The following is a 22,311-nucleotide window of genomic DNA, read 5'->3' on the forward strand; positions in this document are numbered from 1 at the left end:
CTACTGGGAAGCAGGAGCCAGGAAATGCTGTGCTTGCAGCACAAGGATTTCACCTTTCAACTCTGTTTTGGCAGATTCCCAGTTCAGGGCATGCAGGCAGATGCCGTGAATTTCACAGGGGGGGCTTTGGTCACCCTGGTGCCACCAGGGGAAGGGACCTGCAGCCCGGCAATGTGCCACGTGCTGGTGGCTGCCCAGGCTTCACCTCCCCAATCCTTCCCTGCATCCCTCTTAGGGAATTTCTCCACGGCTGGAGAGCTGTGTGTCCACGGATTTCATTTCAGGGCTATTTCTGCAGAGCTGGCTGGTTGGTTTGTTGGTTTATTTGCTTGTGCTGCAGGCTCCCAGCCCCTCTGAGCACTTGCCCTTCAGTAATGCCAACACCACTCTCAGATCACTCCAGATACAACTGCTCCAACCTCCTGTCGGTGGCCAGTGATTTATTACCACTCCACCGCCTGGAGTCCTGACAAATCCTTTTTGGAAATTGCAGGAGGCCAAAAAATGAGAGGATAAATAAACCTGACAATTAATTCAGCTGTTACTCACACATGCACATAGTGACACCCATTCCCAAGTCTCTTATGAATCCAATTCTCCCCAGAAGGCACAGAAGCCAGGCAGAGCTCAGCCAGCCCGGACACCTCTGCCTCTGCCCAACACCCTTCAGGGTCCCAGTGCTGATAAGAGCCAGGCATTCCACCAAAAGCTGCTCTATTTTCCAAGTTACTCCCAGCCTACCCCGTCTCATCTCCTGCCAAGACCAGCTCTTTAGCCCTCTGCATCATTATCACAGAGCATATATAATTTCATGGCAAATCACAAGAACTGATGTATGGCTACTTGGATTGCAATTGTCAGGAAGAGTATAAAATGCTTCCTGCCGTACAGAGCCCAGGAACAGCCTCTGGCCAAAGGCTCAGCTGGGGAAACCCTGCTCTGCTGGGGCTGGTGTGGGAGGGCTGTGGGCCACCATCGTGGGAGGACACAGGGCTGGGTGCTGCCAGCACAGAGGTGTGGTATTCTGGAGTGATTTGTAGCCTTTTGAAAAACAAATCTCGCCCTGCTCATCGCTGGGTACCCCAGCTGCATCCCAGTCCCCTTCATGGCCCACAGGGCACCTGCAGCCTCGGGGTGGTCCTGGTGCCCAGTGCAGTGTCCTGGGGTGCACAGCAAGGACAGCCTCCACCTCGTGCCCTTTTCTCCCTGCTCTTGTCACTCAGCCTGGCCTAGCTAAAAAAAAAAAAAACCACCCAAAAACCACAAACATCTTCTTGTTTTAATTCTACCCAAAAGAAAAAAAAAATTCTCTAATCCTGACTGAATGCTGATTCATCACAAGAACATCACAATGGCCCTGCACCTTCTCAAAGGGCAAAGGTATCAGGGGCATCTTTTATCTTCCCTTTCTTCTCAAAAACTCCTGTCTGCCACTTAAAATACAAGTGCATGTGGATTGCTGACATATTTTTATTGCTGGTTTTCAAAGCCATCTACTTTTGTCCCATTTCATTTTCATCTCTTTATGTAAGAGCTTTGCAAGTAACCTAAGGTTTTCCATCATTAAATTTTAAGTGTTGGCCTTGAATTGAGAGTTTTCCCACCTTCTCTTTCTTCAGCATCAGTGTGAATTATTGACCAGGGAGACAGCTGTCAGCCCTTGTCAGCATTTAAACCCTGATGTGAGAGGTTGAACAGCCCAGCTCCTGTTTGTACTGAGTTATTAACTTACTCTAATTGCCTTCAGAGTGGCAAAAGCCTTTCCATGAAGGTTTTTCAACAAAATCTCTGGTCTCAAGAGATCTTTAGGCTGATTTTTAAGAGCCAGCAGTATCAGCCCGGCGCATTGCCATGGCAGCTGGTTGCTGGAGGAGCACATGGAGACGGGAAGAGGCAGATTTGGTTAGAGTGGGGTACATACCTGGAGGGATTTCAGAGGGTATCTCAGCAATCCAGATGATCCAGGGTGAGTCTCAGCAGCATGGAGAAAGAAGCCTTTAGGATATCCCTTGGGCAGACAAACCAGTGCTGGCAGAAGGCAGGGATACACTCCAGCTGAAATGGTCACTGCTGTGCTCAGGAAAACATCACTTGTGTAAAATCCATTTCTGAGCCCCGGGAAAGGCAGCAGAAGGCCCTCAAACCACCTAACAGCCATTCGAGGGGCTAAATTCCACACAGTTGTTCCCCTCAGCTCAGTGACCCCCACCCATCACTCCCCACTTCAATCACACCCTCCAGCAGTGGGAAGTGCTCCCCAGCCTGTGGCATCACTGTGGGAGAGGGACCTGGGCACTCCCAGCTGAAGTTAATCAATTAATCACACCTCGTGGGACAGGTGTTGGAGCTAAAGCAATTTAGACCCGCAAACAGATCCCAGGGCTTCTTAATTAGGTTGCACTTCTTAAGTAGTCACTCCTTAGCATCCCCCAAAATTTCTTACAGCCCTGGGTGAATGAGACAGGGGTCTAAGGGTGCTCACTGTGCTCTCATACGTGGAAAAACACCTGCTGCCATCACCCCTTGGTCCCTCAGCCCATTTTACCTTGGGCACCCCACCAGTGCCAGCACGGGGGTCCCTTCACCTCCCACCCTCACCTGCAGCCTGTGAGCAGCTCGTCCTGCCCAGGCTCTCACACACCACAGCAGGAGCTGCTTTCTGCTGCCAAAGAAGTTTGGGGTTGGGTTGGTTTGTTTTTTTATTGTGTAACCAGCACGGCAGCGGTCGCTGGCTGGGCACCCGAGCGCAGTAACAGCGAACAAACCCCTCCAGCAGAGCCACCCCTCCCCTCTGAGCAAGCTGGGCAATTATTTACACCTGGTGGTCCCTGCACAGCAGCTGGGTACACGCAGAGAGATTTTCCCCCTCCCAGTACAGTTCAAGAGACAAATTGTCCAGTGGTTTGTTTGCACTTGTACAAGTTACAAAGTTGGTAAAAGTTAAGTTTAAACTCGGGGTTTTTGAATAGTTGAAATGTGAGTTTCTCTTGGATTGCACAACCGCAGCCAACAGCACGAGGTGGTGCTGTCAGACACTGCTGTCAGATTTTGGGGAGCTTGGGGATGCCTCGGTGGGGAGAACGAGGGCCAGGGGGGAAAACACCAGAACCTACAGGAGCAGCAGCTCCTCCTTTCCCAAAACCACACTCCCCAGTGAAGTGGGGCCATCCCTCTGCAGGCTCCCAGGCTGGGGGGAAGCCCACCAAGCTGCTCTGGGCCTCCTGCCCACACACTGCCAGCTCGCTGATGTGACACTAATTAATTAACCCGCAGCAGGAGGATGCTCTCTGCTCCTGCTCCACAGCAAGGGGCTCAGAGCTCCCCAGTGGGAGATGCTGCTGCTGCTCTAGGGCTCTCCTGAGTCCCTCCATGCCTGTCCCTGCTGCTGCCAGCGGCAGGCAGCTCCAGGAGGGGCTGGGTGAGGATGGGGTGTGTGGGGAGACCCAGAAATGGAGACACAGCAAGACAGAGAGTGCCAAAACCAAGCAGTGCTGTGGCCAAATGTGGAGCTGAGCTCTCAGCAAGGGGGGCTCCCCAAGAGTAGGATCCCACTGGAGCAAATCCCACCTGTCCTGGCCTCAGCCGGTCTCCTGCATCCCTGGGCTGCTGCCCCAGCCTAGGGCAGGTGGGATGGGGATACGTGGCACAGCCAGGGCCTGAGCTCCTGCACAGAGCTGGGAACATCAGCAATGTTTTCATGTTCCCCCATTCAGAACAATGCCAAAGGATCCCCCTGAGCAGGGGGTGAGGCTGCTGGAGCCCTGCAGCATCTCGGTGTCACCAGTGTCACCCCAGCACCTTCACAACCTCCCAGCCCACAGCACTGCCCTGCCCAGGTGGGCGACATCTGCCCACCCATCCACCCACCCAGCAGCACTGAGCCAGCCACAAACCCCACGAGGGCTGAAACACCCTCGCCAATACCTTAGAACTCTTCTGCCACGCTCGTGGCACAGCCTCAGGCATTGCTGTGCTTTGGGCTGCTGGCCAGCCCCAGCCCCTCACCTCGCACCCACGGAAATCAGTGGAGGTGAGAGGAGAAGACAAACACAGCTCCAGGGCTGGCACCGAGGGGTGGGACGGGCTCTTCTCTCCATCCCACGGCTCTGGGTGCTGCCCATGGCTAACGGGGAGTGCAGCCCAGCCCAGCTGGAGACAAGGCAGCTCTGCAGCTCCTGGACGCAGCCCGTGGCCCTTCCCCATGTCCCCCCACCCAGCTGCAGGGCTGGCACGGGGTGCCCAGTGCCGAGAGACCCGGATGCTCCCCAGCACCTCCATCCCTGGCGTGCTGCACCACCTACACTGGCGAGAGCCCCAGAGGCTGCAGTGCCCTCCTCGCCCCTCGGCCACGCCGCTGGGGCCGGGCAGGGTCGGTGGTGCCACTCTGCAAACACCGTCCGCTCACAGCGCCGTCCTGCCCGTCTGCAGACACCAAGCAGCACACAGTATTGCTACTGTGCCAAGTGGGAACTTTATTCTTTGTTGTGGTTGGGGGTTTTTGTTTTTTTTTTCCGCTATTTTTTCCGAATCGGCTACGGAGGCGGCTTTGAAGATGGGTCAGATTTGGATAATTCTTTTTTTTCCCAGCAGAATCTGCAACATTTTAATAGCGTTTTGCCCAGACATCAGCTCTGTGAGTTTGTACAGCTCAGAGCCACGGAGACACCAGCAGCAATAACCTGGGAACGCAAAGACTTGTGCATTGTCTCGGATTTTTTTCTTTAAAAAAAAAAAAAAAAAAAAAAAAAAAGCACAACAGAAAAGACACAAACATTGATGAACATTTAAAAACCTGTACATTGTAAAAAAACGAAACAAAAAATAAAACCCAACAGGAAAAAAAAAACCAACAAAACAAACCCCAAACAAACAACAAACACCATCATTCTCTTGCTTTGAAATCAGAATCAACCTGGGAACGTTGCAGGGGGAAAAGAAAGATCCATGGGGAAGGTGACGGCGCCTGAGCCCGCGGGGCTGCCCGAGGCTGCGGGGCTGGGGCTCCTCTAGCGTATAGAATGCAAAGCATTTAATACATTTTATTTTTTTTTCTTTTTTTTGCCATTTGTTTTCCCCCCGAGCGAGAAAGCAGAAGTGAATGAAAAAAAGTCTAATATTTTTGTTCTTTAACCATGTAACTGCAGATATGAGCCAACATCATGGAATGAAAAAAATAATGTAAAGTAGAGCATTCATGTGTATCACAAAAATACAATAAAAACTTTTTTTTAACTTTTTTTCTTTTTTTTTCTTTTTTTAAAGTTTCCTGTGAACTCCCTGCCACGCTGGCCTCCTTCCCACTCTGCCCCTGCCCTGGCCAGCTTGGAGGGCTCTGGAGAATCAACGTCTACAACCAGCAAAGGTGTGTGTAACGGGGGGCCCTGCAACCATGGCAAGATTTTTGTTTGGTTTTTTTTTAAACTAAGTACATACATTCTCCTGACTCCCAGACAACTTTGATGGATCATTGTTACCTTCTTTTTTTCTTTTTTTTTAAACCCTTCCATACAATGGACAAATGCATCAAAGCCTCCATGTAAGAACAGAACCTCTTTTACAGCATGTAATACTGTGTTTTGTTTAAGTCCTTCCTTGCGTAAAATATTGACATAATTCACTGAAGGTATCAAAAATATACCCTGTAGACCAATACAATTTACAATTGCCTTTTCTCACCATTCAGAAAACAATGCACTTAAAGCAACCGAGCCCCTCGGCGGGCAGCGCGTGAGCCAGCCCGGGACGTCCCTGCCCGCTCCGAGTGACCCGGGATTGCTTCCATCCAAGGGACCAGGACTTTTTGTGGGTTTTTTTGTTAAGAAACAGCTCTTCACTCCCTCCCCTGCCCGCTCCTCCCAGCCATGTTCGAAGCGTGTCGTGGCGGGGCTGATACGTCTCGTGACACGGGAATGCCGGGCACCCAGCCCTGGGATCAGCCAGGGGACCGAGCCGGGGCGTTCCGTCCCGTTGCACTTCTCAACCGGTTTGTGTTTATTTTTTTAAAATCTTTTCTTTAACCCGCTCAAGGTTTTGCAATGCTGAGGCACATCCCCATGGCCGGGTCCGGGGGAGCGTCCCACCGCTGCCAGCTGCACGGAACATCCCGCAGCCCTCGTGGGACGGACACACGGCCGCTCACGGTCCCTCTGGAGCACGGGGGCACCGCTCAGCACGGCTGCCAGGATCGAAGATGGGTTCCTTGCGTTTTGTCTCGTTAAGGCTTTTTTTTTCTTTTCTTTATCAGACCGAAGAGGATGCAGAAATTTCCAGATGTTGAGAAAAAAATAACCCAAACAAAATTAAAAAAAAAAAAAAAAAAAAAAAAAGAAACGAACCAAAACCATCATCCCCACCAAATTGCCTGGTTGGGAGGGAAGGTAAAAAAAAAAATAAAAAAGGGAAAATGAAATAGCTCTGCTCCTGCATCTTCGCTCGTGAGAGCCGGCGGGGCCGGGGTGGTGGGCGCTCGCCCCGGGTGTCCCGCTCGCTCCCCGTGCCCGGGTTTGGTCGCCGTCTCCCTGCCCCTGGCTCCTCTCATTCACTGTCCGAAAGGGTTTCGTACTGGGAGCAGAGCAGGGGCTTGGGCTCCTCGTCCCAGGCGTGGTGCTGGCTGCCGGGGGTGCCCTGCGGCAGCGGGGCGCTGGGGGCTGCCGCCACCACCCCGCTGGGCAGCCGCATGGTGAGCGGGTTGTAGGGGAACGGCGTCGAGCCTGCGCGGGAGGAGAACAGGCGAGAGTCAGCCCAGCGTGGCCGTGCCCCTGCAGCCTCCCCACGCCCTGCCAGGGTGGCACGGCCGCTCCGGAGCCGTGCCCTCCAGCCCTACCTGCGGACGATGGCCTGTCCTCCCAGACGCGGTTGGTGAGGGGCGTCCTGCGGTTGCAGTCGCCCTCCGAGTGCACCGAGGACACGGAGGGCGGCCGCTCGCCCGAGGACAGGCCGGGCGCTGGCGACTTGGCCTTGCGGCTGTTGGGCCTGGCAGCGATCTTTGGCTTGCCCCCTCCTCCTGCAAAGAGAGCACCCGCTGTCACCCGGCTCGTCGTGACGGGACCCGGGGGCTGGGGAGGGGGTGCGGGTTCCCAGCGCTTCCCTTTTAGGAGCTTTGTGAAAACGGCTGGTGGCAGGAGGGAAGCCCACCCCGGGCTGACGCAGCACGGCGGGGAATGGCGATGGGGCGGGTGGAGGAGGGCTCTGCTCCCTCCTGGGCTGCTCCACTTTGGGGGAAAATGCCACCAAGTGTCCCGTGGAGGGATGTGGGGCAGAGAGGCTTTGGCCGTCTCCCTGCAGGATCTGCTCCCGTGGCTCAGCCCCACATGCACAGCCAGCCCCAGGAGCCCTGAGCACATCCCCCATTCTCATGGTCTACGTGGCCAGGATGGTCTTTCATCCCTCCTTACGGCAGAATCCCTGGGGATGTTTAGCCAGGTTTTAAAAGGTTTGAAGCCAGAAGGGCTCTGTGGGGCAGGTGAGCCCAGATAAACCAGGGGGAGCTCCCCGAGGGGGAGGCATGGATGGGCTCTGCATCCCACCCTGCCTGCCCAGCAGCAGGCAGCCTCCACCAGGCATGGGGAGGCACAGCTGCAAGAAGCTGCTGGTTTCATGCAGGAGCCAGGAAAGCTTTTCTGCAAAAAGCTTTAGAGTGCCTGTGTTAGCTGACCCAGAGAGGTGTGAGGAGGTGTGACCTGGATCCATGTGTGCACCTAGGATCTACTCCTGAGCCAGGGATTCCTGAGGTGATCCCTGGCAGTGGTGTCATGCTCTGTGCAGGGCACTTGCACGAGGCACTCTGCCCCTGTGTGTGGGGGACAAATGCTTCCCCCATCTGTCCCTGGTCCCTCTCCTCCCTCCCTTTCTTAAGAGGGGATTTGCACAGCCAGCCTCTCATCTCTGCTCAAGTCTCCCCAAAGCTGAGCAGACCCTGCCATGGGGCTCTGCAAACCCCACCAAGGCCCATGGGGCAGCTCACCCCCAGCTCTCCTCTCTTATCATCCACTTTTAGCTCCCTTACAATCTCCCTCTGGTGCCAGGTGCTCCCAGATCCTATCCCCTCATCCCAGGTTGGATTCTGCCTCAACACCCCCACAGACTGAAGTGGGGAGGGAAATGTCACCCTGCCCTGTGTCCTCCACACCAGCCCTTCTCAGCACCTTCCCCTACTTTGGCAGCAGCGATCCCACTGGGGGTTTACAGACAGTTGGGGCTGGCTATTTAATTTTATGCCTTTGATTTTTTGGGTGGGGAGGGTTTCTACCCCCCATAAACTTCTCCATTGTGTAAAAAAATATAGGAAAAGGAGATATTAAAAACCAACAAATAAGGAAAAGAGCAAGTCAGTGGTTTAGAGAAAGCAACAGCACCTTTGGAGACTATTAAATTAACATCAAACAGGATTAATCAGCAGATCCACAAAGCTCAAAGCTGGGGGAGGGAGGGGAGAAAAGTAAACAAAAATGAACAAAAACGGGGAGGGGAGGAATAAATCCCCCTGTAAATGGGGAGATGAAAGGGCTGAGAATTAATAACACAGAGAGAGTGAAGGTGGAGAGGGCTGCAGACCTGGCAAGGAGCGCACGTCCTCGTTTCGTCCATCAGCAGGAGTTATGGGCATAGCAGCGGGCAGGCTTGCACTGGCATTCAGAGAGTTAAAAGCATTGGCACTGAGAGGTGAGCGCTCTTCCCACTGCTCGTCATATTTACCCATTAGGGCTTTCCTAATTATTGCCTCCAACCCCATGTTGGTACTGGAATTCTCTTGGACCGACTGGCTCCTACAACTGATTAGCCCTGGGAGATACGGGAGAGGGAGGAGAGAGGGGTTGGGAGATGGGGGGGAGCCACATGAGAAGAAAGATGGGGGGGATGGGGAAAGGGGGAGAAAGGAGACAAGGGAGAAGGGAAGAAACAAACAGTCAGCACATTCTCGCAAAGCAACAAACTTTGTCATCTTGTTCTTTAAAGCACTGCGATGCACCCGTCCTCCTCCTCCTCCTCCCGCTCCATCCCGCCCCGGGGCTCGGCGGGGGCTGGCGGTGGGACGGATGGGACTCACTCTGGGACCTGGGTTTTGGGAAGCTTCCCCGGGGCCAGGGGCTGGGGACAAGGGTTTGTCACTGAGCCCCAAGGAGCATCTCCAAGGAGCAGGGGCTGTGCTCCCAACCCAGCCAGGCTTGGCACGGGGACAGGAGGAAGGTAATTTGGATGTGGGGTCCATACGCACACATAGCAAAAGTCAGTGTGCCAGGGATTTGGAGGCCGGGATGGTTTCCTATAAGGAAAATCAGGGAAGGAAAGAAGGAGCACCCCACAAAAACACTTGGTGAGAAAGACGTGTCTGGGTTTGGCCCTGGGGTGACAGGATGCAGGCAGCCCCCGGAGCTGCCTGCGTGGGCCGGGCTATGGGGAGAGGGGAGCGTCCTGCTGTCCCTCCTCGAGCTCTCTGCAAGCCCCCCGTCCCCACCCCGTGTCCCCCACGGGGACCGGCGCCCCCCGGGCCGCGGGACAGGATGCAGAGGTGAAGTGTCCGCGTGGGTGTGAGTCTCAAGCCATGCAGTTATGGAGCAGCACCGCACAGGGACCAGAGGCTCAGCCACGCCACCGTCATTCCCGGGGTGGCACTTACAGGGAACAAGCAAGGGCAAAATACAGACACGGAACTGCCAGGCCCCCCAGCTGAGCCCATCCTGGGGCATTTGCTCTGGGATCCCTGCCCCTCTGCTTGGAAAGGGACAGATCCCAGGTTCCCGTAAACCCGGTCTGAACATTTGTCTTGTTCTAAAAACAGGCAGGGTCTTTGCTGGTCCCCTCTAGCCAAAACTGACTCTCAAATCTTGTCTGCCGGGGCTCCTCAGGTCCTACCTGGCTGTACCTGCTCACCCCAGCAGCTGATGCCAGCTCACTTCTCCCAAACTCATTTCCACTGTTAAGCAGTCCTACGCCACTGGCCCTCCCACGGCACCAAGCCCCTGCCCACAGCACCTCCTGCCCTTGGCTGTGGGAAACCTGCTGCTCTCCTACTTAAAACTAACCACCTGAAGGCATTCCTGCTGTAGGAGAGCATTAATGCTCAATCAATTAAGTAGCAATTAGTATTCCTCAGTGGGGATTCACTCCATTCCAGAGTCCACCCGGACATGTCACAGTTCCCGCTGTCAGTCCCCCGGGCTGGTCGTGGGGACTCCCAGGAGACACCTCCTCCTGCCCCAGCACCCCCATCTCCTTTTTGGTCCTCAACATCACCACTTTGCCCAGCACAGGCTGCTGCTCTTGCCCCAGTTTGCTTTTGTAACTGGCTCCTGCATCCTGCCCAGCCCAAAGTGACAGAGACCCCACTGCCCACCCTCACACTCCCCTTTGCCACTGCCCTCCCACCCACCCACAGGTGACTACAAGGTCCCACCAAGAGCAGGGTGCTCTCTCCAGGTGTGAGGTTCACCTTGCTCAGATGGTTTAACCCTCTGATAGCATCAGATGGCCAACCCTTGCTTGACCTTTAGCCTCTCCTCAAACTCTGCCAGGCTTTCCAAGGAATTACACTGCCCTTTCTCCAACCCAAAGGCAGGGAGTTATGGTGTGTCCCAAGGTTCTGCCTCCCAGCAACTGTTACACTTGGTTTTAAGGGAAAACAGAACAAAGGAGACGCTTAAATCTACTGAGCCTCCTGTTCTCCATAGCTGTAAGCCCTGAGGGAAACGAGGCACAGGTATGTGGGGAGTTACCTGCTCCGGTAATCGCTGGCATGTTGAAAATCTCTGTCCCAGGCTGCCCCACATCTGGAGAAAAACAAAGAAGCTCTTCAGCACACAGAGCAGCACATGCAGATTAGTGCTGGGAGGACCTGCCATGGCAGCCATGGCAAGACTCCCATCTCTGTCACAGCACTCAGGACAGCAGCCCAGCTCCCCCCAGGCACTGGGGCAGGACTGTGGGTGCTGGCTGGGACCTGGAGTAACTCCCAGTGCCTTTGGGACATCCACAGTGCGCACCTTCACCAGGTGAGAAAGGGCAAAAAAGCAGTGTCCTGAAAGCCAGGGCAATGTCTTCGTGCTCAGTGCTCCCTCCTGCCCTTGGGATTACATGCTCCATGAAGCCAAACCCTCTCTTCTGCCCATGGGATTTTCAAAGGCTCAATGCCTCCTATCCATGGAGCAGGTCTGGGCAGTGGAGAGGGCAAGGAGGAGGAAAAGAAATGTTAAATCAATATTTTCCCTCTTAGCTGAGCTGTTTGACTTGGATATTGCTTTCCTTAGAATAACAGAAATTCTCATCAAATAAGAGGCGTATCCAATTTCTATATATTTTTTCTTGATAAGGGAAAAGTGTGGAAGGTCAGGGGGTTCAGCCACATGTCCCCAAAGGGGCATAACAATACTGTTGGCTCATGGTAACATCATCCAGGAGACGAGACAGCTCGGTCCCTCTTATCCGATGCAGCTGTTGTAAGATGGATTCAAATTGAATTAGTATTGACTGTATAATGCTGGGCTAAATTAAATTATGATCCTATCTACTCTATTAGCGGTTAATGAACGAACGGGCTGAATTTCTAATCTGAGCCAGCCTGGTTAGTTTTACAGAGCTGCACCAATATTGATGTAGGGCTTAAAGTAAGGTTGGGGGGAGATGCATCTCAAGGAGGAAGGATTCAGCTTGGCTGGCCAGTCATTAAAATATCAATTGCTTTTAAGTGTCTTCCATGCTCAGCTCATTATTTCCTTCCTACTGAGGTTATCTGGTGTGGGTGGGATTGACAGCCTCAGAGCACAGAGACCAGTCTGGGAAGTCTCCCACTGCCCCCCTAGATACACACAGTCACTGCTGGCACCAGTACAGAGCATTCTAGGAAACCACTGGATCTTGCAGTTCATAAAATCATAGAATATCCTGAGTTGGAAGGGACCCACAAGGACCATCGAGTCTGACTCTTCAGTGCAGACAGAGATGTCTGGGAGCTCCCAGCCCTTTAACACAGCAGCACCCATTCCCAAATCTCCTCTGCTTCATGTGTCCTCGAGGCTTTTCCTCCCCTGGTGCCCTGCACTCGCCTCCCCACAGGTTCTTACTGTACTCCGTCTCGTTTTTGTTGGTCGTGCTGAGCTTCTTGATGATCTCCTGCTTCTTGGACTTCACCATGGCAGAGTTGCTTTCGGTCAGCTTGCTGAAGAAAGCTGGACGCTGAGTGTTGTTTCCTGGGGACTTGGACCCCATCCTGCAGAGCAAAACACCACTGGAAACCTCTGCAACGTCCACTGCACAAAATCCTACCTAAAGAGCCTCTTCCCGCAGTGTGACTGCTCAGGATCAGGCTGGGACACTCAGCATCTCCAACCTCTCCCCGTCCCAGGGATAAGTGTACCCCGTGGTATTGAACAGCCGTGACAAACAGAGCCCCGGGATGGGACACAGCTTTGGGCAGCAAGGAAAGCAGCCCAGGCTAGGGGTGTGTGGGGACATCCCCATGCCCAGCTGCCCCCAGCACCTGCTCCAGGCCGTACCTCTGGTCCAGGGGCTCTCCCTCGCGGAACAGGACGGGGTACGGGGCGCTCTTGGCGTGCTCCGCGTCTCCGGCGCCGTCGGGCGGGGACACGGGCTCGATGCAGCTGTCCGGCCCTCCCGCCGCCGCCTTGCCCTGCTCCGGGGACCTGGGCAGCAAGGGGACACGCCAAGGGGTCACTGTGACAGCCCTGTCCCTCTGCAGCACCTCGGCCTTGGGAGGGGGAAAGGATTCCTGGCACTTGGGCCAGAGGGAGAGCGTGGTTTGGGCAGAGCCAAGCCCTGGGCGTGATCCCCCCAAGTGGGACAGCTGAGCCACCCCAAACACAGCAGCCAGGAGGGACCTGCTGGTGGCAGGGACACATGGATCCCTGTGGAGTGCTGTGACATTAACCTTTTAGAGCCACTGCTTTGGATTCTCTTTATCTGTGAGCACAGCGGAGGCAGAACCTGCCACATCCCATCTTTGTCAGGGCCACGGAGGAGCTGGGTGGCTGCAGGAGGAGGCCTGGAGCTGGGGCAGCTTGGAGAGGATCACTAATGGGCCCTGATGCCTGCCCGTGGCCAGAGCCTGGGACACAGCCACACTCGAGTCTGCGAGGAATTCCTCACACCGAGTTCTGGGAATTTATGACTTTGTTCTTTCTGTGGTTTCTCTTTCTTCCCCAGATTTTTTCATCACTGGGTGGTCAGGGCTGGGCTCTTTTCCTTCATGTTATAAAACGAACTCTAGGACCAGGCAGAGCTGGGAAGAACAAACCCATTTACTGACAAGGCACCACTCGGATACATCTGGGTGGGTGTTTGGGTGGGAAGACAGACCCATTTTTTAATTCCATACAACAGGAATCAGACCTGCCTTGTAGGAGCAAGAGGATTTGAAAGTGACTTTAAAACCAATACAGGTGGTGCCTGAAATGAACAATTGCAGTTGTCAGGGCACCTGTGTCTAATAAACTTCTGATTCACTGTGCAAGATGAAGATAAAATTAACTTTGAACCAATGGAAAACATGTTGCTTCAGGTTTTTTGGAATCATCTGTGGTCAGGGACTGAGAACAGTGACAGGACAAGAGGCAACAGGCACAAACAAAACACATAAAAATTCCATCCCAACACAAGGAAAACCCTTTTTTCCTTAGGAGTGCTGAAATGCTGGGTACAGGCTGGCCAGAGAGGTGCTGTCAAACAGTGGAGATATTCTGCACCCAACCAGCCAGGACCCAGGGCAACCTGCTCAAGAGGTCACTGCTGGGCTGGATGATCCCAAGAGATCCACTCCCACCTAAACCAGCCAGATTGGGAAGGGAATTCTGCACGGACTCTAAGGGGGTCTAAAGATCATCTCTAGGACAACAGAGATGGCAGGAGGCACCACCCCATGGGAAAGATGCCCAGATGAGAAAGGAGCTGGGCTGTGCAAGCAGGGACTCCCCACAGCACCAAACCTGGGAGAGCAACACCAAGCTCCAATCTGCCCCGTGCAACCCCTCACCGCGGTGCCAGGCAGCCGAGGGCACCCACCCGAGCCACCCCTGGGTGCCTCCGAGCTCAGGCTGCCTCATGCCCACGTGTGCCAGCCCGGGTTGGCCTCCGAGCTCACCTTTTGCCCCCCTCGCCCTGCGGGGAGATGCGCGAGGCCGCGGCGTGCTCCTGCTGCAGGAAAGCCTCGCTGGGCGTGCGGCGCAGGTCCAGCACCGGGCACGTCGCCCCGGGGAACGAGTACACCGGGGGCTGGATGTGGGAGTTGAGCTGCTGCGGGTGATGGCGCGTGTAGTCCTGCGTGATGACCTCCTGCAGAAAGAACCAGAGTCAGAAATAGAGCTGGTTTCGACCTTTTCGCCTTGCTTGGTCCAGCTAAGAGGGTGAGCGGGAGGGAAATGAGCTGATTTGTCCCCACAAATGGAACTTGTGCCTCCTGTCTGCAACAGCTTTTGTGATGGGCTTCTTGGAAACACAAATACCTGGGCTGAGCACCCGTGATGCCCCCTGCTCTCCAGCCCCCAGCTAGAGGAGTTGAGGTTTCACTCCCAGCCCATCCCCACCAGAAATGTTTCACTGAGCTCCTCCCTCCTCCCTGGAGCCCCAGCAGGAAGGGGATGAGGTGAATGAGGCTGGTTAGTTACACTGATGTGCTGGGCCAGCGTGACCACGCGCTGGTTCATGCCCTTGATGCTCTGGCTGGACTGCAGGGGCTGGCACTGGGGCCCGTCGGGCTGCCGCAGGTGCTGCAGGTGCGCGGCTTCGGGAGCCGAGGCCTTCAGTGAGCCTGGGGGCACCAAGGAGAGAGCAGCAATGAGGTGATGACATCTGTGTCCCCTTCTTTGGATGCCATCCCAGCACCGGGGCACAGCCACCCTGGGCGTGCCAGCCCCTGTTCTCACCTTGCTGCTTCTGCCTCAGGTCATGCTCCCCGTGCCCCTTCTCTGTGTCCTGCAGCAGCTTGGCCCCTTTCTCATGGGACAGGCTGGGCGAGCTCACGGGACTCACTGCTTCCATCCGCTCGGGGCTGTAGCTTCCATGAAAGCCTGAGGAAATGGGAGGGAGTTAAAACCAGGAGCTCACGTAGCTTTTCTCCAGCTCTGTTGCGCCACTGCTTGCGGGTAGAGCCTCGTGTTCAGCAAAACGTGGGGAAAAAAGAGATGAGGGAAGACCTGGCAGGTCACACTGCAGGGCCACCTCTGATGTCCAGCTGTGGTGATGGCTGCTGTGAAGAGGGGATGTCTCATTCCTGCAGAACTGGACACTCAGCAGCTCTCGGTGACAGCGTGAGATCCAGGGATCAAATCCAGTTTGTGCCCACATTTTCTCCACCCACTGAAACCCTCACGATACCCGGAGGGACAGCGATGCCCAGGGAGAGTGGAGGTGGCTGCACAAGAGGTCTCCAAGTAAAACAAATCCCCAAGCCCACCATGGCCAGCACCAGGGACTTGAAAACTGGATGTGCGACCCTGGAGACCCCAGATGCCATTCCAGAGACAGTGGGCTCACAGACCACAGGAGCAAAATTTGAGCATTCTCTGCTTTTTAACACCTTGCACAGACTCATAAAACCATTGAAGCTGGAAAGACCTGTAAGCTCATTGAGTTAACCACAAACCTACCACTGAAAACTCCACTAGGGTCTGCACAAGCTCTGCACAGACTGAAAGAGCATCAAAGCAGGCAGAGCTGCAATGAGAGACAACCATTACCTTTCAGCAGCGAGGGGAAACTGAGGCATGGATGGGTTATGCTTCTGCAGAGGCAGAGGATGAAGAGGCCCTGGAGGAGGCAAATGGTGCCTCTGTCCAGCCAAAGACATTTGGCAACACAACTTTTGCCTCCACAGACCTTTATCCTCCTAACACTCTACTCCTAGAAACTGCCCTCAGCAAGCAAACGTGGCAGAGGACCCACAGCACTCCTGGAGGGCTCCTCCCTGCACTTGAGGCACAGGGAGGGGAGGACTCCATGGAGAAGCCCCCTGCACTGGGGATGGGGATGCAGCATCCCCCACTGCCCCATGCACACCAGCACTGAAGGGACCACACTTTAGACTCACCCAAGATGAAGTATCCTGCTCTGGAAAGGTCCCTAACCAACAGCTAGGTCCTGAGGAACAGCACCTTCTTTCTGTAAGCTCTGTGGCCAGAGCAGAGCTGCCCCTCTCCACAGCACAGCACTCAGCTGGATGAAGTACAGGTAGCAGGGAAAAAGGTGGGCAAAGCTCAGCCAGGGAGTGCATCACAGCCAGAGGCAGAGCCACAGTCCTGGAACACGCTGCTAGAAGGTGCCAGGACCAGACTGAGGGGTGGGATGGGATGCAGCTCTTCTCCTCAGCCATGCTGCCCTATCCTCTCCATCCCTGGGATATGGGAAGGGGAGTGGGACAGCCCACTACTGATGGCCAAGGCAGCTGCTGCAGCTTGAGGATGGGGTCTCACCAAACCCCCACAGGCTGCTTGTTGCTTCTGCATGCTAGTGGGAGCCTGGATGAATGCTCTGGTTGAAGGCTGGTCCTGTCAAGAATGACCCAGACCTTGAAATCCATCCTCCTCTCTGCACTTTCTATTGGAGTAACTAATCCTAGTGCTTTTGTGTCTTACACAAGATTCCTCTTAGCTGGTTCTTGTGGTCTGCTCTGGAAATGGCTGCTGAGCATGGCTGGGCTGAGTGATCCCACAGCCACGGTGCCCACCCAGGGCAGCATCCAGCACCCTGGGTGAGCTCACCCTGAGCACAGGGACCCCATCCCAGCTGAGACCCACAAAGCCCTCAGAGACCCTGCAGCTCATGCCAGGAGCTGCTTGTCTGATGGCCAGCAGCCTTGTCACGCTCACAGTCCCAGTTCTCCGCTTTGCTCCTTTGATTTATTACCCACAACTGTTCCTTACAGACTGCCTGGGAATTTCTAAGGATGGGGAAATCAAAATCAGCAAATGGCTATTGTCTGTAAAAAGCAATACCAGGAACTGGGCAACATTTGCAAAACAGGACTTGGTAACTGGAAAAACTAAAAAGAGTGTGAGAGAAGGGAAGACCCTTAAAATAAACAAAAATTAAGAAGTCTGGAATAACACAACTGCCAGGAAACAGAGGGATGGACAAGCACACTTGGGGAGCTGATGGAGCCAATATCCAAAATGTGCAACTGAAAATAAGAAGTAATGAGATGAAACAGGTGTCAGGCCACAGGTCTCTCCCCTCTGCCCTCCAATTTCTGACCATCACTAGTGGAGTGGCTACTCAGTGAGCCTCTTTCTTGCTGCCCCCTATCACAAGACATTTGGTGCATGACAATCACATCTACGAAGTTGGCCGCTGTCGGGTGGTCTTACCAAGTGCTCGGAGCTCCTGGTCCTGCATGGAAAAACGTTTACTTTGACTCTTTTCTCTACTGTGCTGCTCGGAGCCTGAGGCTGCGTGCTGCTGGTCCAGAGGGTGGTGGTGCTGCTGGCTTTTCCCCTGTCCTCTGCCATAGTGATGAGAGGAGGCAGCTCCGGAGGCGGGCAAAGGTCTCGACTCCATGGCTTTAATGGGCGAAGGCGACTGTTCGAGGCTGGCCCCACTGGGCAGCTTTGAGGTGTAGACGTTGTTGTCAGTCTGGGCTCGCTCTGCCTTGGCTTCCCGCACCCTCGAGGCCTCTTTCTGCAGCATGGCCGGGTCCAGCGGGGCCGCGTAGCCGTCGGCGCTGAGGGAGGAGCGCAGGGCGGAGGCCGAGGGGAAGGCGGCAGAGCGGATCGGTGACGTGGTAGTGGTGGAGGAGGATCTGGAGGGGAAATGAAGACAAGGCCAAGATGAGAGAAGCAGAAAGGGAATGCTGTTACCACAGCCTCGCTGTTCAGTTTTGCCCGGTGGAGCTCCTTCCAGGCATCCTGAGCATAAAGCTGGGCTATGCAGGGCCAGTGAGGAGGGCTTGGATGGAGCCTCCAGAGTAACAGGCCACAGGTTATTCGGCCTGGAGAACAAAAAACCCATGGACAGGTCCCAGAGACCTTGATAACTCCAACACCAGGCTACCTTCAGCAAGAGGAGCAATACTTGCATTTGGGCACAGGCACACTCCTACTTTTTCTCCTGGCAGCAGGAAAAGCCATCCGGAAAAGCAAAGAATCGGGGTGCCAAAGTGTGCCTCTCCCCATCACAACTTCCCTGAAAGCCCCAGTCCTGCTCCCACTGAGACTGAAGGAAAACAACTCCCACTCCTTCCTCTCAGAGGTGCTCATTAATGAAGTGCTGGCGCAGGCATCCAGGCAAGCACTGGAAACCAGTGGGGGGCCGTACCGTAGGACGGAAGGGGTGGGGGTCTCCGAGGAGATGATCTTCATGCCGGTGTTGTGGAGCACGCTGGGGCGCTGCTGGATGGTCTCGTGGGTGCGGGGCGAGACGGGAGAGTGCTGGTGGCTGTGAGAGTGGGAGGACGAACGGCTGCTGGACTGCTCTGTACCTGCGGAGAGCACAAGGAAGGGCTTCTTCAGCTCTCTGTCCAACAGCCCTAACCCTACCTTCCACCCAGCACAGCTCCTAGGGTGGAGGATGGACTCCTCCCCAGCCTACCTGGTCTCCAGATGGGCGCATGCTCCACTGTGGTGGAGGCTAGGATGGATTTTTCACGCTCCCTCTCTCGTTCCCGCTCCCGCTCCCGTTCCCGTTCGGACACCGATGATCCTGACTGTTTGGTCATGTGTGTGGGCCCTCCTGAAACCCAACCAAAAGGCAGTGAGAGGGCTGCAGACACAGCAATTCCCCCCAGCAGTGCTGCCTGCTCTTCACATCGCTGTATCTGCAGAGCAGATAAGGAATGGCTCCATCCAAGGTCAGCTGGGGCAGGGGAGTCGAGGGCAAACAGTGCGACTGTCCTGGCGCCATCGCCAGGGTATGACCTTCCACAGAGATGTTTGCTTTGGGGAAGAAAGGGGGAAAAGCAAGGAAGCCCTCAACAAGCAGGAAGACAGGGAGTCAGTCCCTGAGTAATTAATCTGGGGTCTCCCAACCTGTCCCAGCATGCTGAGCCCATGGCCTTGGACTGGTTATGAGCGTCCTCCTCAATCATTTTCACACTGGAAAAGCAACCTCCAGCATTACCTGGGGAGAGCGGGGAGCTGCTGTGCCGGCTGCCGAAGGTCTGGGGGGGTCCAGGGATGTAGGTGATGCGGTCCATGGTGGTGGCAGAGGTGCCAGGGGTAGGGGGCACGAGGACGGGCAGGTGTGGCACTTGGGACAGGTCGATGATGCCTGGAGAAAGAAGCGAGAGAACTGTCAGGACAACGCCGAGCTGCTGCGAGCTCGGCCGTGCTGGAGCTGGCGGTGCCAGCCCGACCCAGCCTCCCTCTCCCACGCTGCTCCCAAAACCCCAGACAGTGCCATGGGAGGACCTGCTGCATAGTTGAGGGCGAGGGAGGGCTCCCGGGGCGACAGCCCGCGCAGCATGTCCGCCCGCTGCGCCATGGCCGTGGCTGCGGCGTTGTGGTGCATCTGCTGCGACGTGATGTAGTCGTTGATGATGGTCTGGCGGTTCTCCATGGCGGCCGTGTCCGGGTAGCCCCGGATGAGGTACGGGGGGTACAGGTGTGGGTACGTGGGGCTCGGAGCCAGATGCCTTGGCAGGTAGTAAGCAGCAGCTGGGAGAGAAAAGGAGGCAGATGTGAAGCCTCGGAGATCTCCGGCTTTTGGGGCGTAAGAAGGAGAACAGCAAACCGTGCCCCCAGGCAGGCTACCTGCTTCCAGCTGGATTCCCCTCGGGATGGCGGCGGGGTCGAAAGGCAGCGGGATGTGCCCTCGGTACAGGTCGACGCCGCTGACGCCGCGGAGCAGGTGCTCGTACGGGGAGATGGGGTGGTGGTGGTCGGGCACGGGGGCGTGCGGGGACTTGGAGTTGGTGAGCTCTCTCGATGTGGGGGTGATCTTTCTCTCCTGGGACACCGGCTTCCCAGCAGTGATGCTCCCTGCTGAGCGCAGAAGGAAATGAGTCAGAGACTGAGCACTGCGGCCAAGCCGTGTCCCTGAGGGATGCCTCTGGCCAAGCATGTCCCACAGGCACAACCGTAGCTACCCTGAACTCGAGGGACCTTTCCCTCCTCCCTGCACTGCCATGCCCTGTTACACCACCAAGGGCAGGGTGGGCCAAGTCCCAGCTGCCCCAAGGGAGAGAGGCCTTTCCCAAATCATCCCTTCACCCCGGCACATCCATGCTGGGCAATCTGTGCATTCACCCTGGCCAGCACGAGCCAACGGTGGTGCAGCCTTGCTTCCCCACTCTTCAATGCAAAGAGGTCACTGCTGCTGTTAGTGGGAAGTGTGAACACCTCCCACCCAGCATCCCAAGCACTGCCTTCCTGCCCGCCTATGGAAAACAGAGTGCTGTGGGCCACTGCTGGGACAGGGAGGACACTTTAGGAACACCAATGGCTTCACCAGCCTTGGCCCAAGTCTCTCTTTGGCTACCCTGGTGCAGGTGAGGTGCCCTCACTTCAACAGTGTGAGCACCCCCAGGAAGGGCACTGAGCCCCAGCTGTCCCCGGCAGCCACCCCAGTGCCCACAGTCAGCCATGGGCATGCAGTGCTGGGAAGAACAGGTTCCACAGGCACCTGCTGGAAATCACTTGGGGAGGTGGGGTCAGCAGCCACCTCCTGTGCACCTCACCTGCTCAGCTGTTAGAAATTTTACCATCAAATAAAAAGATTGAAAAGTACCTTCGTGCTGCCGTGGGGTGGACTCCCGTGTGGAGACCGGAGACCCTCTGTGCAAGTGGCTGCTGAACGCTGTGCTGTGCCCTGCCTGGTGGTCCTCATAGCCCAGGGCACTTTGGTGGGGCTTGCCCGGCTCGGGTACAATCACAGGAGCCCCTCTGGCGATGGAGCCACCCGAGTTTGTCACAGGGCTTGGCCTGTTTTTCAGGCTCTCTTCGTAAGCTCTTTCCAGATTCCTTGGGTCTTGGATGACATCCAGGGAATGCACAGAGTGAAAAGTCCTGCCGGGACTGCCGATGATGGAGCGCACATCGTGCTTTTTGGTACTCGAGGAGGAAGAGCCGCTGTCGTACTTCAGTGGGGTACCCTGGGGACAGGAGGCAGAGGGGACATCAAAGGGGCCTAGAACAGAAGGAGCCCAGTGACTGCATCCCACTGAGTTTCTACAGGATTCAGGATGCCTCATTCAGTGGTCAATACACAAAGTTTCCTCAGTCAAACAGGCAGCAGCCGTCGGCAGAGCAGAGGTAACCACTCGGCACAGGGCAGGGTGGAGGGCCCATCCTGCATGTTTTGCTGTGCTCCAACAAGATGATGATGAGTCACTGCCGAAGGCTGCCCGTGCCCATCACGCCTCTCTCCTACACACACTGTGAAATGGGACAGGGCTGCAAGGTGCCATGGGAACCCTGCAAATATTTGGAGACCAACAGGAGATAGCATGCCGTGTTTCATCCTAACTACTGGCCCTGCTGGGTTGCCACTTGCCCATGAAGGGAGGAGACCAAGTTTATGTGCATCCAGAGTCACAAATGCTGAGGGCACCAAGCTGACTCTGTCCTTGGAGAAGAGGCAAATGTGTCCCCTTTTCTTTACATATCTAGATGGATCATTGCTTTCTTAACGTGCCAGGGGTTCCTTGGGCTTTGTACTTATCTGCAGGGAAGGATGACAGGATGGTTTGGACTGGAAGGGATCCCTTCAAAGGATGGGGCAGGACAACCTGCACCCAAGCAGAGCGTCAGTTCTTACCAGTGACGCAACACAAAGCTGTCTCTGCTCTCCTTTTACCTTGGGAATGGCTCCCAGGAGCTGTGCAAAGGCAGCAGTCTGAGCAGGACTGATCTCATCTGCTGCTCACTCCATACTCACCTGCGTGATGGAGCCTTCCTTCAGAGGTCTGGTCAGAGAGATGTCTGGCGTCCGCCTCAGCTCCTCCCGGGGGATCTCATGGATTGATCTTCCTGCTTCTTTCACCGTGGCTACCAGGTCTTCGTGGGCTGATTTCATTTTCAGAGGAGTCAGATCGTGAGATCTGACCTTGTAGGCATCGGATAAGTCCCTTGGTGGAGTGTTTTCCCTCTTGAGCTGTTTGGCTTCTCTTCTGAGGTAGTCCTCATGGGCCTCCACATAGGACCGAGGTATTCCTGCAACCCGCAAGCAGGTGATGGATGCAGAGGGTGACTCCCCAGGCAGACCCTGGACTCCCAGTCCCCAGGCAGACCCTCACTTCTAGGGGGTCTCTAGCTAACACATATAACTCAGGGACTGGTACCCAAGTGAGCCCACAGAGCAGCTGTACCACTAACGCAGCTGGTCCACCTCACATCTACCACCACCTTCTGTACCCACTTCACACTAATTTCAACC

The 22,311-nt window shown here is 55.4% G+C and overlaps 1 protein-coding gene across 13 annotated transcripts in view; it reads right to left on the reverse strand.

Moving 5' to 3' along the window:
• Positions 1–4,452: 4,452 nt before the first annotated feature.
• The window catches only part of NCOR2 (nuclear receptor corepressor 2), a 228,066-nt gene continuing 210,207 nt past the window's right edge, over positions 4,453–22,311 (reverse strand). For 10 of the 13 annotated variants that reach the window (XM_021532792.3, XM_077787267.1, XM_021532799.2 and 7 more), the window contains exons 31-47: positions 21,814–22,088; positions 20,665–21,028; positions 19,689–19,919; positions 19,347–19,592; positions 19,057–19,206; positions 18,529–18,669; positions 18,256–18,418; positions 17,310–17,740; positions 14,871–15,014; positions 14,613–14,755; positions 14,090–14,280; positions 12,489–12,635; positions 12,057–12,202; positions 10,713–10,766; positions 8,554–8,781; positions 6,824–7,003; positions 4,453–6,710 (exon numbers count right to left, since the gene is read on the reverse strand). In XM_021532792.3, coding sequence (XP_021388467.1) covers positions 6,535–6,710; positions 6,824–7,003; positions 8,554–8,781; positions 10,713–10,766; positions 12,057–12,202; positions 12,489–12,635; positions 14,090–14,280; positions 14,613–14,755; positions 14,871–15,014; positions 17,310–17,740; positions 18,256–18,418; positions 18,529–18,669; positions 19,057–19,206; positions 19,347–19,592; positions 19,689–19,919; positions 20,665–21,028; positions 21,814–22,088 — 3,410 coding nt within the window. In that variant the 3' untranslated portion in view covers positions 4,453–6,534. The remainder of the gene's footprint in view (positions 6,711–6,823; positions 7,004–8,553; positions 8,782–10,712; positions 10,767–12,056; positions 12,203–12,488; positions 12,636–14,089; positions 14,281–14,612; positions 14,756–14,870; positions 15,015–17,309; positions 17,741–18,255; positions 18,419–18,528; positions 18,670–19,056; positions 19,207–19,346; positions 19,593–19,688; positions 19,920–20,664; positions 21,029–21,813; positions 22,089–22,311) is intronic. The other 3 variants (XM_077787266.1, XM_021532796.3, XM_021532801.3) reach the window with 2 other exon arrangements.

The sequence above is a fragment of the Lonchura striata genome, chromosome 18, assembly GCF_046129695.1.
Source record: "Lonchura striata isolate bLonStr1 chromosome 18, bLonStr1.mat, whole genome shotgun sequence".
In the NCBI taxonomy this organism is placed as follows: domain Eukaryota; kingdom Metazoa; phylum Chordata; class Aves; order Passeriformes; family Estrildidae; genus Lonchura; species Lonchura striata.